Source organism: Salvelinus alpinus, chromosome 4 (assembly GCF_045679555.1).
Source record: "Salvelinus alpinus chromosome 4, SLU_Salpinus.1, whole genome shotgun sequence".
Lineage (NCBI taxonomy): Eukaryota > Metazoa > Chordata > Actinopteri > Salmoniformes > Salmonidae > Salvelinus > Salvelinus alpinus.
The window spans coordinates 51,354,449-51,373,249 of NC_092089.1; the positions used below are offsets into that span (position 1 = coordinate 51,354,449).

Here is an 18,801-nt window from a genome sequence, read left to right on the forward strand (position 1 = left end):
ATGATCTCTGTTGGGACCCGCAAGTCCCATGGGCATCCTGCGGGAATGCAGTCCTCTAATTTAGTGCAAATATCCTGACATTTTTAACTAAGACTGAGTAGATCATCAAACATAAACACTTAGACTGCAGAATGGATCAATTAATAGTTACTTTTCACATAGTTATTATGCTTTATGACATGCAAATATATAGAAAATATGAAAAACCACATGTTCAGCTACAGTTGTGATCTGTTGGATCACGAAGAACCTCTCAGAAAACTGCAGGAGACGCCACTGTACCAGGTGACTTCCTGGGCAGAGATATTGCAACTGTAATGTCCTTTTCAAGCAACCAAATATGATAGTCACAGATTTTGATCAAATTGACTTAGCAAATCAATACAAGCTGATTATTTAATCATACATACATACTTAGAATATGGAAAAACATATGTATAGTTGCTTTTGGCATAAGTATAATGCTTAAAGCCATGCATATACACAAAAAGCATCCATCTGTTCCAGAATTTGTCAAACTTGGGCATTAACAAACAAAAATAATTTTCTCTGACAGCTTCCCACTAACTTCTCATAGAGACATTTTTGATCAATAATCACTTTACCTTGTGAGGCTCGGACATTCTGGGGCAGAGATATTGGGACTAAGTGGTCAAGACTGTACATGCAGTCACTTTCTGAGGGGTAATGATAGATTTTGGCCGTATTCACAGAATAAATTACTAACATCAGAATGTGTACTTAAATATACAGTACCAGTCAAAAGTTTGGACACACCTACTCATTCAAAGGTTTTTCTTTATTTTTACTATTGTCACAACTGTTTGAAGAAGAGGACCAAGGTGCAGCGTGGTACGTGTTCATGATGTTTAATACAGCTCAACACTAGAACAAAAAATAACAAAAACGGAACAAACGAAACAGTTCTGTCTGGTGCAGAAACACAAAACACAAAACAACTACCCACAAAACACAGGTGGGAAAAGGCTACCTAAGTATGGTTCTCAATCAGAGACAACGATAGACAGCTGCCTCTGATTGAGAACCACACCCGGCCGAAAACATAGAACACAAAACATAGAATGCCCACCCCAACTCACGCCCTGACCAAACCAAAATAGAGACATAAAAAGGATCTTTAAGGTCAGGGCATGACAACTATTTTCTACATTGTAGAATAATAGTGAAGACATCAAAACTATGAAATAACACATATGTAATCATGTAGTAAACAAAAAAGTGTTAAACAAATCAAAATCTATTTTCGATTTTAGATTCTTCAAAGTAGCAACCCTTTGTCTTGATGACAGCCTTTGCACACTCTCTGCATTCTCTCAGCCAGCTTCACCTGGAATGCTTTCCAACAGTCTTGAAGAGTTCCCACATATGCTGAGCACTGCTTTTCCTTCACTCTGCGGTCCAACTCATCCCTAACCATCTCAATTGGGTGAGGTCGGGTGATTGTGGAGGCCAGGTCATCTAATGCAGCACTCCATCACTCTCCTTCTTGGTAAAATAGACCTTACACAGCCTGGAGGTGTGTTGGGTCGTTGTCCTGTTGAAAAACAAATTATAGTCCCACTAAGCGCAAACCAGATGGGATGGTGTATTGCTGCAGAATCCTATGGTAGACATGCTGGTTAAGAGTGCCTTGAATTATAAATACAGCACCGACAGTGTCACCAGCAAAGCACCCCTACACCATCACACCTCCTCCTCCATGCTTCACAGTGGGAACTACACATGCAGAGATGATCCGTTCACCTACTCTGCATCTCACAAAGACACGGCGGAACCAAAAATCTCAAATTTGGACTCATCAGACCAAAGGACAGATTTCCACCAGTCTAATGTCCACTGATTTTGTTTCTTAGCCAAAGCATGTGTCTTCTTCTCATTGGTGTCCTTTAGTAGTGGTTTCTTTGCAGCAATTCGACCATGGAGGCCTGATTCACGCAGTCTCCTCTGAACAGTTGAACAGATTGAGATATGTCTGTTACTTGAACTCTGAAGAATTATAATTGGGCTGCTATTTCTGAAGCTGGTAACTCTAATGAACTTATCCTCTGCAGCAGAGGTAACTCTGTGTCTTTCTTTCCTGTGGGGGTCCTCATGAGAGCCAATTTCATCATTGCGCTTGATGGATTTTGCGACTCCACTTGAAGAAACTTTCAAAGTTCTTGAAATTCTCCGGATTAACTGATCTTAATTTCTTAAAGTAATGATGGACTTTTGTTTCTCTTTGCTTATTTGAGCTGTTCTTGCCGTAATATGGACTTGATATGTTACCAAATAGGGCTATCTTCTGAATTCTACCCCTACCATGTCACAACACAACTGATTGGCTCAAACAGCATTAAGAAGGAAAAAATTACATAAATTAACTTTTAGCAAGGCCCACCTGTTAATTGAAATTCTTTCCAGGTGACTACCTCATTAAGCTGCTGGTTGAGAGAATGCCAAGCATGTGCAAAAGCTGTCATCAAAAGCTGTCATCAAGGCAAAGGGTGGCTATGTGAGTAAAAGTACAGACTATAGTTACAAAACCCTACAGACACTTAGTTACATTATCAATCTCGCTTCCAAACTCAATTAATTTGGGAATTTGTTACAAACTCAATACTTTTTATATGTTTAATGAGGTTGCAATACTACTAGGCACACAATAAAATATAAACCTTAAATAAGATACACTTTGATATATTCAGTGAAAATTATACAAAATTATCCCCATATCCAATTGTTTATGTTTACTGTATCTATAAGTTCTCGGGCTCCCGAATGGTGGAGGCGGTGCGGTCTAAGGCACGGCGTCTCAGTGCTAGAGGGGTCACTACAGACCCCCTAGCTCGAATCCAGGCTGTATCACAACCGGCCGTGATCAGGTTTGGCCGGTGTAGGCCGTCATTGTACATAAGAATTTGTTCTTAACTGACTTGCCTGGTTAAATATATATATATTTTTTTATGCAATGTTTGAAATGTAGTCGGTCTGAATTGATACCAGATGCATACAATACATTCTAAGAAGACCATATCAATATCCTTTTTTACCTTCGTTCTACAATAGGGACGTTGATTGAATGTGCAAACAACAACCTGTATCAAAATGTTGTACATTTCTCAATGCAAATCATGGCACTTTCAAAGTCCGTCTCTGAATGGTTTGTGTGTGTCACTGAGTTATTCATTTTCTTCCAGACATCTCTGCAATTGGCATCTCCAAGAGTCCAAGAGGCTTCTCAGTTCTCACTGAAGGTGAAACAGTCACATTATTATCTGAGGACCAAGCTCTGATACCAGCCTGTGTTGGCTATCTACAGTACATTGGAAGACGAAGACTACGTAATAGACAATAGTTTATTCTCATTCCAATAATCAACCATATGGTTTCTCCCAGTACACGAGTGATGCATATTATGCCAGGCTCATTTGGGGAGAAGAATATGCATGATTATTCCCTCCATGGGACTCCTCAATTGGAGGACTATGGTGTACTGTAATTACACACATCAATTATTCACCGTTACTCATTTTATTGTGATGGGCGGCTTAAGCCACCTTCTATTACACTCCAGTATTAAATGTACTGGTTCTGGGCCCAATCTTATACAGTAGGCTAGTTATGTGCACCAGCCTAGAAACTTCAAAGAAATACTGTATACCGATATTCCAGCTTACTACAATCTCCTGATGATGTTTCTCTGGTATTCGCTGTTTACCTGTGGGCTAAGGTTAGATTTTATGCTTGTATGAAAGAAATGCATAATGTTTTGCCCTCATGATATCTATCCTTCCAAATTACATTTGCCAGTACAGGACTAAGTCAAGAACCTTTCATCTGTCATGGCTTTTTAAGTTTAACTTCAAGTTTTTATTTGTAATTCACTCCTCCTTCAACTATGTGTTCAACAAGTAAGGCACTAGCTACTTACAGTACATTCTTTAGATGCTAGCGCTGGGCAATCTTGTTTTTTAGCCATGCCCTTCAAGGTTACATCCTGATATTCCTGTAGGGAGCTTGGTTTTCTGTGCAGTCATAGTCCGTGCTAAGGTTCGGTGCACACTGTCCCCTATCAAAGCAAAAAAATGCTGCTCCATTTTAGATGGGTCTCGCCCTATAGGCCCAGGGAGATGGTCACGGCCAGGGCTGTGGCAGCTCCACTCACCCTCTAACAGGTCAATGGTGCATGGCCGTGGGGCTCCGGCAGCTCACCCCAGAGAGCCGGACAGAATGTGGAACACCCGTGGAACGGCCCAGTCAATGTCATCGGGAGAAATGCTGGACATCTGCCATTACAGCCAGAACACCACCACAACCATGCATGAGCAACAGAGCACATCAATCTAATAGTAAAAGATTGTAAGGCCTTCAATGTACTGTGTATAGACATAAACTGTGCATTAAGCTTCATATTGCACAGAGTATGATAGTGTTTATTATATGTCTGTATTTCTCAACTTTACAAAATATATACATCGCCCTCACATTTTATGAAAAGGAGAAACATGGATGAAGTGATACACTTTAGTATAAAATACATTGTGGAGGGGATTAATATTTACTGTAATTTACATCTACATTCGTAACACAAGTTAAAGAACAGTAGGAAGGACGTAAAAACAACTATGGGTAAATATACACTGAGTGTACAAAACATTATTAATATGGAGTTGCACCCCCTTTTGCCCGCAGAACAGCCTCAATTTGTCAGGCATGGACTCTACAAGGTGTCGAAAGCATTCCACAGGGATTCTGGCCCATGTTGACTCCAACGCTTCCCACAGTTGTGTCAAGTTGGCTGGATGTCCTCTGGGTGGTGGACCATTCTTGATACACATGAGAAACTGTTGAGTGTGAAAAACCCAGCAGTGTTTGTAACGGCTGTCGTCGGAAGAAGGTGAAGACCAAAACGCAGCGTGGCAAGTGTTCGTCATGTTTAATAGAAACTGAACACTAAAAGGCAAAAACAACAAAGTGACAACAGAAACAGCTCCGTCAGGTGCAACACACACTAAACAGAAATGAATCACCCACAACTCAAAATGTGAAAACAGGCTACCTAAGTATGGCTCCCAATCAGAGACAACGATAGACAGCTGCCTCTGATTGGGAACCACACCAGGCCAAATAGAGAATAAAAAACCTCTATAGACAGGGCGTGACAGTGTTGCAGTTCTTGACATACTCAAACCGGTGCGCCTGGCACCTACTACCATACCCCGTATAAAAGGCACTTAAATATTTTGTCTTGCCCATTCACCCTCAATGGCACACAAACAATTGTCTTAAGGCTTAACAATCCTTCTTTAACCTGTCTTCTCCCCTTAATCTACACTGATTGAAGTGGATTTAACAGGTGACATTAATAAGGGATCATAGCGTTCACCTAGATTCACCTGGTCAGTCTGTCATGGAAAGAGCAGGTGTTCCTAATGTTTTGTACACTCAGTGTATTATATCCGACAGCAGAGCTTGCACATTTTAGGGTAGCGTTAAAGAGTGACTTTGCATCACCTAAAACATATTGCCTCCTTCCATAAAAGCTATCACTGGAAAATATATTTAAGTCTTTGCTTGACATAATATGTATCCCTTTGAGTGGGAGGACTTAATTCATTAAATCAATTAAATAACTAAATTAATAATCATAAAAATTGTATAATGTTCTCCCCTTTTGAGCGATTGTTATCTGAATTAATGTTACAATGTGAATTAATCACTCCCACAAAACTTCTATACTTAGCTACATAATGTCTTCATTGTTTTTATGTGTTTCTCTGTTCGTCTTTTCCTCCTGTTCCCTTCACTGCCTCGTTCTCTCCAATTCTCTCTCCATCCTCCTGGCTTCTTTTTCTCTCTCACCTCTGTTCCGTCTCTCACTTTAGCTGACACATTTCCTCAACTCTCTCTCCCTTCTCCCTCTCGCTTCTATTTCATGCATTGGCTTCCTTTGTTCCCATCTTAATACTCATCATTCCCTACTACACTTTCACGTGACACACATTTAACCCTTCACTATCATTTATTCTCTCCCCTTTGCATCGTTCTCAATCGTGGGCTTTATCCCCCATAACATTTTCATACTCTCCTCCTACTGTCTGTTTTTTTTCTTAATTTCACTCTACCCGTCTCTCCTCCCTCCTCCACCTCACTCGTTTATTTTGATATCTCTCTCTTCATCTGTCCAGTTCCCCCACTGCCTCCCTCTATCCCTCCCTCCATCCCTCTCTCTTTTACATACTCCTGATTTCACTCTACCTTTCACTGCTCCCTCCAAATCTTGCATCTTTTCACATCTTTCTTTATCTGGCCAGCTCCCTCCACTCCATCCCTCTCTCTTTTACACACTCATGATTTCACTCATGAGTCTCATGTCTCTTTTCATATCTTTCTATTTTCATATGGCCAGTTCCCACCCTCCCTCCATCCCTTCCTCTCACCCTCTTTTACATACCTCTGATTTCACTACCTCTCAGTCCACTCCTCCCTCCACCACCTCTCACATCTTTTCACATATCTCCCTTTATTCCCCCACTCACTCCCTCTATCCATCCCTGCCTCCCTCTGTCCCTCTCTCTTTTACATACTCCTGATGCTCTCTTCCTGGTCCTTGCCTGTCCGCAGGGATTAATTGATAGTGAGAGATAATAAATCTTCCCATTAGGAGCAGGCCCCTGCCCATCGCTCGTTATGCACCAGCTGCTCCTGAGCGCCGAGGCCCGGGGTTCCCCTGCTTCCTTTAACACTGACGTCTGGCATCTCCACGGCAGCAAGGTTAATCTCTCTCTGTCGCAGTTCAGTCTGTCTGCTGGCTCGCTTCGTGATCAGATGCAAGCACACACACACAGACACACACCAGTCAGACATTTACAGTCTGTGGACTATTGTTAATTGTTTTGAGATACTTTTATATATATAGTGTATGTGGACACCCCTTCAAATTAGTGGATTTGTGGGGTGTCCCGAGTGGCACATCGCAGTGCTAGCTGTGCCACTAGAGATTCTGGGTTCGAGTCCAGGCTCTGTCGCAGCCGGCTGCTTCCGGGAGACCCATGAGGCGGCGCATCATTGGCCAAGTGTCGTCCGGGTTAGGGGAGGGTTTGGCCAGCAGGGATGTCCTTGTCCCATTGCGCACTAGCGACTCCTGTGGCGGGCCGGGCGCAGTGCACGCTGACACGGTCGCCAGGTGTACGGTGTTTCCTCCGACACATTGGTGCGGCTGGCTTCCGGGTTAAGTGGGCATTGTGTCAAAAAGCAGTGCGGCTTGGTTGGGTTGTGTTTCTTAGAACGCACGGCTCTCGACCTTCGTTTCTCCCGAGTCTGTACGGGAGTGGCAGCGATGAGACAAGACTGTAACTACCAATTGGATACCACGAAATTGGGGAGATTCGGCTATTTCAGCCACACCCGTTGCTGACAGGTGTATAAAATTGAGCACACAGCTATGCAATTTCCATAGACAAACATTGGCAGTAGAATGGCCCATATTTGTGGGGCTGCAGGTAGCCTAGTGGTTAGAGCGTTGGACTAGTAATCGAAAGGTTGCAAGATCGAATCCCCGATATGACAAGGTTAAAATCTTTCATTTAACCCACTGTTTGTTGCTGTCATTGAAAATAAGAATTTGTTCTTAACTGGCTTGCCTAGTTAAAGAAAGGTAAAATACTGAAAAGCTCAGTGACTTGCAACGTCATAGGATGCCCCCTTTCCAACATGTCAGTTCATCAAATTTCTGCACTGCTGGAGCTGCACCGGTCATCTGCAAGTGCTGTTATTGTGAAGTGGAAATGTCTAGGAGCAACAATGGCTCAGCCGCAAAGTGGTAGGCCACAGAACGGGACGGGCAAGTGCTGAAGTGTATAAAAATTGTCTGTCCTCAGTTGCAACACTCACTACCGAGTTCCAAGCGGCCTCTGGAAGCAAACTCAGCACAGTAACTGTTTGTCGGGAGTGTCATGAAATGAGAATCCATGGCTGAGCAGCTACACACAAGCCTAAGATCACCAAGCATCGGCTGGAGTGGTGTAAAGCTCGCCGCCATTGGACTCTGGAGTGATGAGTCACAATTCACCATCTGGCAGTCAGAAGGACAAATCTGGGTTTGGCGGATGCCAGGAGAAAACTATTTGTGCCAACTGTAAAGTTTGGTGGAGGAGGAACAATGGTCTGGGGCTGTTTTTCATGGTTCGGGCTGGGAAATCTAAATGCTTCCAATGACATTCTAGACGATTCTGTGCTTCCAATTTTGTAGCAACAGTTTGAGGAAGGACCTTTCTTGTTCCAGCATGACAATGACCTCGTGCAAAAAGCGAGGTCCATACAGAAATGGTTTGTCGAGATCGGTGTGGAAGAACTTGACTGGCCAGCACAGAGCCCTGACCTCAACCCCATTGACACCATTGGGATTAATTGGATGGCCGACTGCGAGCCAGGCCTAATCGCTCAACATCAGTGCTTGACCGCACTAATGGCTCTTGCGGCTGAATGGAAGCAAGTCCCTACAGCAATGTTCCAATATCTAGTGGAAAGCCTTCCAAGAATAATGTTAATTAATGCCCATGATTTTGGAATGAGATGTTCGACGAGCAGGTGTCCACATACTTTTGGTGATGTCGTGTATCTTGGGCCATTATTCAATGGACAGACTATGTATTATGTGCTTCCTTTCTTGAAATATTGCATTCTGTCACTCATTCTGGCACTTGTTATGTCGCTTATACAAATGTTCTGCAGCCAAACGATGATGATGATGATGATGATTATTACTGGGATAGTATAAGGGTTGATGATTGGCAAGCTCTATCAAGGCCTAGGTAAATACTATTATATAAAAAGGTATCTCTGCTTGCTGATCCTCATTAAATGTAACAGACAAGAGCAGAAGAGATAATTTCTAAGAAGGATTCTATGCTCTCATGTATGGATGTTTGCCATTGAGTGATAGTCATGAAATAGACAAATGATCGCTCAGTGTGTATCAGTAATTACCCCTGGAGTCTCAGATGCGGTCACTGCAGATTAACTCTCTTCAGAAGGCCTCTATCCATCTTTTCGCGTAGCAGAAGTTCCCCACACATTAGACAGCTCAGTCACTTACCACTCCAACATGCACGACTCTCGCCACTCTCCCTGCTTGATGTGCATGTCTTAGCAAGTCACAATGGTAATCTTGTAAATAGCAGGTTTAAAAATGCACGTTTCTCTGTGGCGCCCTCCTGTCTTTCATGTCACCGTGCACTTATACTTCAGTGATTCGGTATCAGCAAGCTCAGGTAAAGCATGACTTCAAAGGTTTATTCCAACCCGAGTGAATGGATCCATACGGCAAATGGCAACAAAGTTCTCCTTGAGCCAGCTCTGCAGAGAGAGTTTTGTATTCTCAGGTTTAGTTGTATGAATCTAGTCTCTATCAACTGACACGGTGTCTTTGAATAATAGGACTCAAACAAGAGTAATATAGTTTTACATGTTTTATTTAAAACATTAAAATCATATAACCCATACAGCAAACTGTACAATTGAATTATTCACAGTGTGTTAAAAAGAAAATTACGCAATAGCCTCTCTATGATTTTGTATTTCCCCATGTTTTACTTGTTTATTCTAATAATGGTATTCTCTTAACACATACAGTTATTAGGTAAACAGAAAATGTTACAAAACGTTACAAAAAACTATATTCATAGAAATTCTGCATGTCCACAAAGAAAACCCTGGTCGGCACCAACATATTAATCCTATTGTTTGAGAGGTTGCCTGTCAAACGATAGAAGTAGACAATTCAACTCAACTCAAAAACAAAACATAAATAAAATAAAATGTTGTAAAATAACTGGATTCACATTTTGGTATAAAAAAAGACAGTATGCTTTTATAATTGGGATTGATTGAATTAACTGAACTCAAATCTTGGTAGTAAATTTAAATCGTTTTATTAATGGATCACTGATGTCCATTTTCACCACAATTATTTCGGAGAGTATATGGATTAATTTAAAAAAGCACTAAAGTAACTTGTGTTTTGCAGTCGAAGGGGAATTCAACTGGAAGCCAGTCTAACGTGTGGTGTAACAACCAGTCTTTGCCCAACTGCATCATGGGTTTCAAAAGAGAAGAAAAGAGATCATACAAAATCTATTCTAAAGAAGTTTCCTCTACAGTTTTGGGGAAATTCAATATCACAACGTCACATACACCTCATATCAATATATTAGGTGCGATAAAATAAGATTTACATATAATATTCTACTCTTGATGATCATAATCCAATATAATATATTATAATCCATTCCAATCGAATAAATGAATATGGAGGATGGGGAAGTGGGAGTGGGGTACAGGTTAAAGTGGCATATGAAACCGAATTTAAATTAAAAAATTGTGTTTGGCTGAGAGCAAATATTTATGTATTTACCTGTAAAAATTTAGCAAAATACATTTTCTCCTGTTCATCTTATCTACATATACTCTACTTTGCAGAAGGGAGTTGATTAACATTTATACAATGAGTTTCTACCAAAACAATAATAAGTCACACAGATGTAAATTTCCTTGAATCTTTACATTGTTAATGTTGAAAAAAAAGGAACCCAAGATAGTTTGCCTTTTTTTTAATCAATATTGTAAACCTCACAGAGGTATGCTGTCTCTTCAGCTCCCTATTCCGGCAGCTCACATATAGACTCCTAGCATCCTACAGCTCAATACTCATTGCAGATATACAGTTTATAGGCGTTTCAGACAACATAAACCCAGAAAACCCAAACTTCAGATCTTCCGTCTGTTTGTTCATCTCATCATCTGAGCATGATATTGATTCATGATAATGATTCATTTAATGATATCTATCTCTAGTGCACAGTATGAAAATCAAATGCAAAAACCAAAAGGGTCTCATCAGCCGCTCAGAGCTAGCCTATCTCATTTCCGTAACGGTAGCGTAGCGTTCGGAAAACGCTGCCACAAAGCTTTAATATTGGCCCTGCAATATGAATAAGCAAAATAATTTGCGAGTCCCAAGGACATTCACTGTTGCCGTGGCCACAAAGTAAACACACATAGAAGGAACAGTATGTAGTACCATTCAAAATGATGACAGTATTTGTTTCTTACTTATAAGGTCCCTTGTCCAATGTCCTCCGCCCAACACAATACTAAACCTAGTCATTTACAATCACCTGCAATTACAGAACTAAAACCAACCAGCTTAAAACAGTGACTATGCAGTCTGTACATCTGTTCTGTGCTCTCTGCATTTCTTTCATATCACTGATATTATTAGATTAGAGTATCTGTTTAGCAGTCAGAAGGTAATTCATCGCAAGCAGCAAGAGCAATTCAATGGACGTTGTGCGATTATAACATGGCTATTTCTGAGGGGCCTTATTGTAGAGACACTTTCACAAAATGGAAACAGATGGCTGATTGCCCTCTGAAAATGTTATATTGCCATTGTTTTTTTTTTAACAACTCAAAGCCAATGTAGACACATTTCTCTGAAATGTTTATTAAGTGGACATGGGCAGATATAACCAACTAGAGATAACCAATTAGCCTAGCTATCCCTAGCTAGCTGGCTATAACCCTAACCATAACCCTTCATTACTGATAGGAACACATTACCCTGTGTTGTAAAGAGGAAAAAGGCCATGGATATTCTTCATCAGCATAGTCTAATTTACACATTTGGGATCAGTATCTCATGAAGCACTTGCATGAGCAGTCACATCCAATGTTTCGTTTTATTTTACGGGCAGATCTTTGGCAATTGGCTAACTCATTGTTCTTATTTTTTTTTCACGTACAAGATTAACTTAATGTCCACAAAACATACGTCTGCAAATAATGTGGAGAAGCGCAAACAAATAGGGCCCTACATTGTGTTTAGTCACAATAACAAAATGGCACAATGTGTAAATGTAATCTATTACCAATAAATCAAGGTCTCCCCATTAAAACCTCAGGATAGCTTCAGCTCTCTCTTACTATGGGATTTGCTCACTGTTGGGATTCCATTGCTGTCATCTGCATGTACTAAGGATGTGTTTCTTCTAGTGGAATTATAGAAGTCCGGTGGTCCAAGCCATGCGTTTAAAAACGCCTCCCACAAAATAGACGGTGACTCAAAGAGAGCGAATCAAGAACTTAATGTTGTGTCTGTACAAGGTTTGAGGTATCATACTTTTCTGCTGCCAAAGGACCTCCAGACAAGATAAAAAAGAATCGGTCAGAACTTTGACTTTCAATGATCGTGATGTGCTATGTGTGACATAATTGATCTCCCATCAAAACCCCATTTCCCATGTCTGTCTGTAGTTCTTTTATTGCCATGCTCAACGAAGCCAACTCTGTCTTTATGCCATATGTCCAATAAAAAGGTTGAATCATTGTTGTCAATCAAGGATTCCTTGGATATCTTGTGATTCCTTGGTGAGTGTATTTTTGTGTTACTTACGTAAACATCGGACTTGAATACAGATTATTTGGAGATACATGGGTGAACGCTGTCATACCTGTGTCGCCGATGCTGCCATTTTGATAGTACCATGTTGAGTTAGTGTTCCATGTTTCGTTAGTGTCCCTATGTCGCTGTGGTTGATGGTGAATCTGGTGATCCCCTCGATTCCATTGTCCCAGGTTTCGGGACCAATCACGCCCTCCACATTGCCCAGGAGGCTCTTTCTCTGGGAGGCGCAAACCGTCACGGGAACACGGGGGTCATCCCAGTGGTGCAGCTCATGTTGTCCTTTCCCGGGAGTCGTCGGTCGTTGAACGTGTGCATGTTGATCACTGCATCCGTCTTGACCGGGACCTGGTGGCGGTGCTTGTGTTTCACACGCCTCCCGCAGGTGAACGACTGTCTGATCTCGTCCACCATGGCACTGCAGAAAGACCTCTGGGCAAAAAGGGCGAGGAGGAGGGGAGAGAAGGGTGGGGGGGAAAGGGATGGGGGGTAAATGCCTTAGCTTTAAATGGTTCCGAGAACATAGAGTGTCAACAACAATCAAAAGTACAAAAGACATTAGCCACAAAACAGTCATGTATGTTGTTCCTCTCCCGTCGCTGACAGCCATGTCAAACTGCAACCCCCACCACATGCAACCCACGCAATGTGCACTGTTCCTGCTCTGTCAGATAGATTGAACACAGAGCCGTATTCTTACCCCATTAACTATACAAGAATGCTTGACACAACCCGCTAAATTGCACAACTCCAATCTGCAATTTACAACTTGAGTTTCATGGTATTCTGACATCTGCAATGACTAATAACAGATTAATTCGGCATGCTCCAATTTACAATTATGCCTGATAAAATGAAATAAATGTTCTATTTTATGGCCAAATAGCACAGGGATTATTTGAGGGAATGCAAATCCCTTTAATAAAGGGAACTAAAATGGACAGAGTGCAGCTTGAATTTAAAAGTTGTTTTCATATTGTCAGACATAAACACAGTTAGGCAAGTTGAATAATGGAAGTGAAGGATCTAAAAATTAACCAATATATATACTGTACATCATGCAAACAATGTCATCCATAAAATAATCACATCAAGTACATAAATTACTGATCAACAATCTTGAATCAGATTCATGGGTATAATATCTACCTGCTCACGTTTCGCCGTCTTCCTTAGCTTGTATATGAATTCGGCTATAGCCACAAAGACGGAGAGAACCAGGCCAGACGCCAGCACTATAAAGATCCCTCCCAGGTTCTGAATGCCCATGGGGCCGGCTTTCTCACGGCGCTCTTCGTCCAGACAGCTGCTGCCGCTCCACCACTTCTCCTTGAGCATGTGCAGACGGCCATCCTCCAGAATGCTCAGGATGGCGATGGTCACTTTGTCCCGGTATGGAGAGCCTGTAAGGCAAGCAACAGGTCTGCTTAAGTCTGGTTGAAAGATAAGATAAACCAATAGCTGGACCTCGCTGATGAGGCCACAGGGGTGTTTTCACAACACATGGCTGAAATGTATATGTTGTCATTGCATATTAATATACATTCAAAAGTTCGGACACCTACTCATTCAAGGGTTTTTCTTTATTTTTGCGCATTTACAAGGAAAGAAATTCCACAAATTAACTTAAGGCACAACTGTTAATTGAAACGCATTCCAGGTGACTACCTCATGAAACTGGTTGAGAGAATGTGAAGAGTTTGCAAAGCTGTCATCAAGGCAAAGGGTGGCTACTTTGAAGAATCTCCAATGTAAAATATATTTTGATTTGTTTAACAATTTTTTGGTTACTACATGATTCCATATGTGTTATTTCATAGTTTTGATGTCTTCACTATTATTCTACAAGTAGTAAAAATCCTGCAATGAGTAGGTGTGTCAACTTTTGACTGGTACTGTAAATCAAATCAAAGTTTATTGGTCGCGTACACAGTTTTGCAGAAGTTATCGCAGGTGCAGTGAAATGTTTCTTTGCTTCAACAGTGCAGCAATAATTTAACAATACACACATAGTCCAGAAATTCCCAAAATAACAAGAGTAAAATACAATAGTAGTTCTACAAAATGCTTTGCATCGAAAGCACAGATATAGAATTAATGTGTTATTTGTTTCTGTCCAGCTCGAAGGACCACCTCCTACCAATGTATCAGTGGGGGATGGTGCTTGTTGCAGGAGTTATGGAGAGCTGGAGAGTATTCATACCATCAACGACCTATTATATCTATTAAAACTTCTTCGGGATCGGTGTCCCTTCCACAGGGCGGTTGAGCTAACGTAGGCTAATGCGATTAGCGTGAGGTTGTAAGTAACAAGACAATTTCCCAGGACATACACATATCTGACATTGGCAGAAAGCTTAAATTCTTGTTAATCTAAATGCACTGTCTAATTTACAGTAGCTATTACAGCGAAAGAATACCATGCTATTGTTTGAGGAGAGTGCACAATTTTGAACATGAAAAGTTATTAATAAACAAATTAGGCACATTTGGGCAGTCTTGATACAATATTTTGAACAGAAATACAATGTTCATTGGATCAGTCTAAAACGTTGCACATGCACTGAAGCCATCTAGTGGTCAAACACTAAATTGCACCTGGGCTGGAATAATACATTATGGCCTTTCTCTTGCTTTTCAAAGTTGATGGTACAAAAAAATACAAAAGAACAGTTGTTTTTTTCTTTGTATTATCTTTTACCAGATCTATTGTGTTATATTCTACTACATTCCTTTCACATTTCCATAAACTTCGAAGTGTTTCTTTTCAAATGGTACCAAGAATATGCATATCCTTGCTTCAGGGCCTGAGCTACAGGCAGTTAGATTTGGGTATGTCATTTTAGGCGAAAATTGAAAAAAAGGGGCTAATCCTTAAGAATGACAGATTTTGTTACATCTTACCCATGGGAGTGCCTATTCCATAGCCTTTGCTGTCAATGACGCCTCCAACCTGGGTGAGGTTGCAGTTCCGCTGTGTAATGTAATCAATTGTGGTGGACTCCATGAGCAAGGCATAGTCAGACTTCAGAACCCTCTGGATGCCGTCCTCAATGGACTTGACCAGCGACGTACTCTGTTTACTACTCATAAAAGCCCACATCTTCTCAAAAGTAGACACCTTTGATTTCTGTAAGGGGAAGAATTGAAAGTACAATCAATGTTGAACCTCAGATTGTGCATTACAGCTGGTCAAAGGGGCATTGAGTCTACACAGTACTTTATTTATTTTTTACATGTTTTCTACCATGTGTTGATCCCATTGCACATATAGCCCTCATCTTTGTAGCACATAGTATTGGTGTTGAAAATAATCTGCCAATCTTGAGCACCTATCATGCTGTTATTATCCTTTTCCCACACTTCCCCATCTCGAGGTATATAAATGCACAAATAAAGGAACGTATTGGAGCCTTGAGCTCCAAGAAAACGAATAAACTGTGCAATGCCACTTTAACATTCACAGCTTTCAAGTACTCTATCTATTTTGACACGTATATACATCTATTTAATTTTTAATATAGAAAGTGACTTGTGCCACTGGATACAATCATTTAGTATGGGGAGGTAATGTACATCTATTTTCACCCACGTGAAATAAGAAAAAAGTCTGGATTAATTGAGTTCCTCTCTATTAGCCTTGCGTTTGTCTATGTGATATTTCATGCTATTTGAGACAAGGGGTCAAATGTTATTCCATACCTAATTTGAGATAATGACTGTCTCATCACCATAGTAATTTGAAAATATGTAGGATGTCAAAGCTCTTTAGTTACTTAATTCCTGCAATTCCTGGTTAAAATGTGAAAAACTTTATTTGTAGGTGCAGGTGACACACATACAGTACATCTGATTGTCAAGATAGCATAGTGCTACTGTAAGTGTGCCAGAGATTACAGTGCAAAGATTTACTTTGCCCTACAGTGCCCTTCCATGCAGTGTGATTTGACAAATCTACAGCTACTCCCCGACCTCTTCAGTATTTATCAGCTCCCTCATCTGCTTCAGTCGAGCTCGTTAGCCCTCCCAGTGATAACGAGAAGGAACCGAGGGCACTTGAGCTCTGCAATTGATGAGGTAATTATAGACACCTGTGTCTCCTCTGACTAATAACAATGCAATCATATCTGTCACTAATCAAAGTAAACACGCTTAAGGAGTAAAATCCACTTTTTACTGTGCCGAGAACTTACAGCAAGTTCTTGACTAATTGTCAATCTTTCATTTAGAGAAGATTCAAATAGATGGGTATAGCTCAGAGTAGACAGGCAGCCATCAGGAACTAAAGGCCCTGATGAGTAGATGATTAGTAGGATAAGGTTTCAGTAGGGGCTGGAGCAAAAGCCTGAACACTCAGTAGCTCTCAAGGAAGAGAGTTGGCCACCCCTGGTTTACACCATAGCCAGTAGTTCCAATGGTTAGGCAACTGATGACTCTAATTTGGTATAATCACAAATTCTAGTTACTCCATGGACCATGCCTAATCCCTCATTGAACTCCATGTTAATCAATCCTTATGGAATAGAACGGGTACTAATGTGCTCTTTCTCCCCTAGTGGATTTTTTGGTCACCGGGAATCTTTATGTGGGTGAAAATTCTATTGGTGGATATTCTGACCGGGTCATAGAGCAGCTGAGACAATGCTAACAGAGAGCAGTAAGAGAAATTATGAATAATAATAATAATAATATTTGTAACACACTTTTCAAAAAACCAAAGTGTCAATAAATATAATATGAATATAATATAAGCATAATATTAATTTAATTTAATATAATATGAATAAACCAATATAAAGGAAATAGGGATGACGGAAATAGCAAATGGGCCAGAGAGAAGTCAACTAAAATACATCCTCAATTATATTGTCAGGGCATGGGAAACTCCTAAGATACACTCTTTAGCAGAGGCACACATATTACATAAAGTATTTATGGACTATTCAACAGAGAATATTTGAAAGTGTTAAAATTGGACAATCACCTTGGGTAAAATAATCTGTTTTCCTTGCTATTGTGTGCCATAAACATATGGACTTTTCCCTTGTCCATAAAACATTTTCCATAGAACTGTGTCCAATGTTTTCCATTTCTTACACAGAAAAACAGCAAACTCGTACATGTTATTCAGCACCACAGTAACAGCATCTGAGGCGAAACTCAAAATAATAAAATAAAGTTGAGAACCCTGCATGGCAAAAGCTGAAACTTTGGAATAAAAAAATAATTTGAGGATCACATAAAACAATGTGGAGAAGTGGAGAACTTGCTTTTGCAGTGGGAATTAAGATCTAACTGGGAATCTTTAAAAAAAAATGGGGAAAAAAGTATTTTATTGAGAAGCATACTGTATATAAAAAAAGTACTGATTCAGCATCTTGTCTCAGTTCTTCATAAACACGTTGTATGACAATATAACTGCGTGTACTCAGTGTGCTTCAATCAATGAATGGGGCTGCATTCAAACAACTTAAAAATACTGGAGAAATTAAATGAAGAGATTTAATTCTGTTCTTTCGGATAACGCTCTTGGCAGATTGTTCATTTAACATGAGTAATGAAATCAACATGAAACAAAGCACAACTCAAAACCAAAGCAAAGACACATACCTTGAAGAAAGACATGGTGGCACTGTCTTTGACCACACCATACTCAATCTTGGTCTGCTTGGCGATGTCGTCGGCAGAGTCCACGGGCGACTCCATGCGCTCCACGGTGAGGAAGGCGGCCAGGTTGGCCGTGTAGGAGGAGATGACGATGAGGGTGAAGAACCACCAGATGCCTCCGATGATCCTGGTGGACAGGGCTTTGGGCATCAGCTCAGAGCCTGGATGGCAGACAGGAAGAGGGGGAACAACAGTCATCTTACAGATACACTATAGGTATTCAGTCGCTAATTGTTTAGCTCACATTTTGGCTTGAATTGTGGCTGTATGGTTCATATACATATTCCATGATATATTAGGTCATTTCCAGACAATATTTCTGTCAATTTAGGGGACCCATTTTAACTCAAGGGTACCCCCAGAGGTAAAAGTTTAGTATAGCCTCTATAATGGAGATGGTTGACATCACATACGCATCTTCTTTATGTAAGACTGTTACAGAATATAACAAACACAATGGTTATATGGTTGCTTTTTCACATAAGGTGATCAATGGAACACACATACTGTACACTCTTGGTCTTACTCAAATTCACAGATGGAAAACAACTAAAGGGGCATATCTAGGTACCTGGCAGCCTTATATTTTAATTTGACTACAATTGGCCGACTATGAAGGAAGCGGATGAGCAGAACTTTTTGGGGGTGCGATCCCAAACTCGAACGCC

The 18,801-nt window shown here is 40.7% G+C and overlaps 1 protein-coding gene across 1 annotated transcript in view; it reads right to left on the minus strand.

Moving 5' to 3' along the window:
• Window positions 1-9,458: 9,458 nt before the first annotated feature.
• The window catches only part of LOC139573890 (glutamate receptor ionotropic, kainate 3-like), a 120,154-nt gene continuing 110,811 nt past the window's right edge, over window positions 9,459-18,801 (minus strand). The window contains exons 13-16 of the mRNA XM_071397849.1: window positions 18,077-18,294; window positions 15,371-15,596; window positions 13,616-13,869; window positions 9,459-12,898 (exon numbers count right to left, since the gene is read on the minus strand). Coding sequence (XP_071253950.1) covers window positions 12,704-12,898; window positions 13,616-13,869; window positions 15,371-15,596; window positions 18,077-18,294 — 893 coding nt within the window. The 3' untranslated portion in view covers window positions 9,459-12,703. The remainder of the gene's footprint in view (window positions 12,899-13,615; window positions 13,870-15,370; window positions 15,597-18,076; window positions 18,295-18,801) is intronic.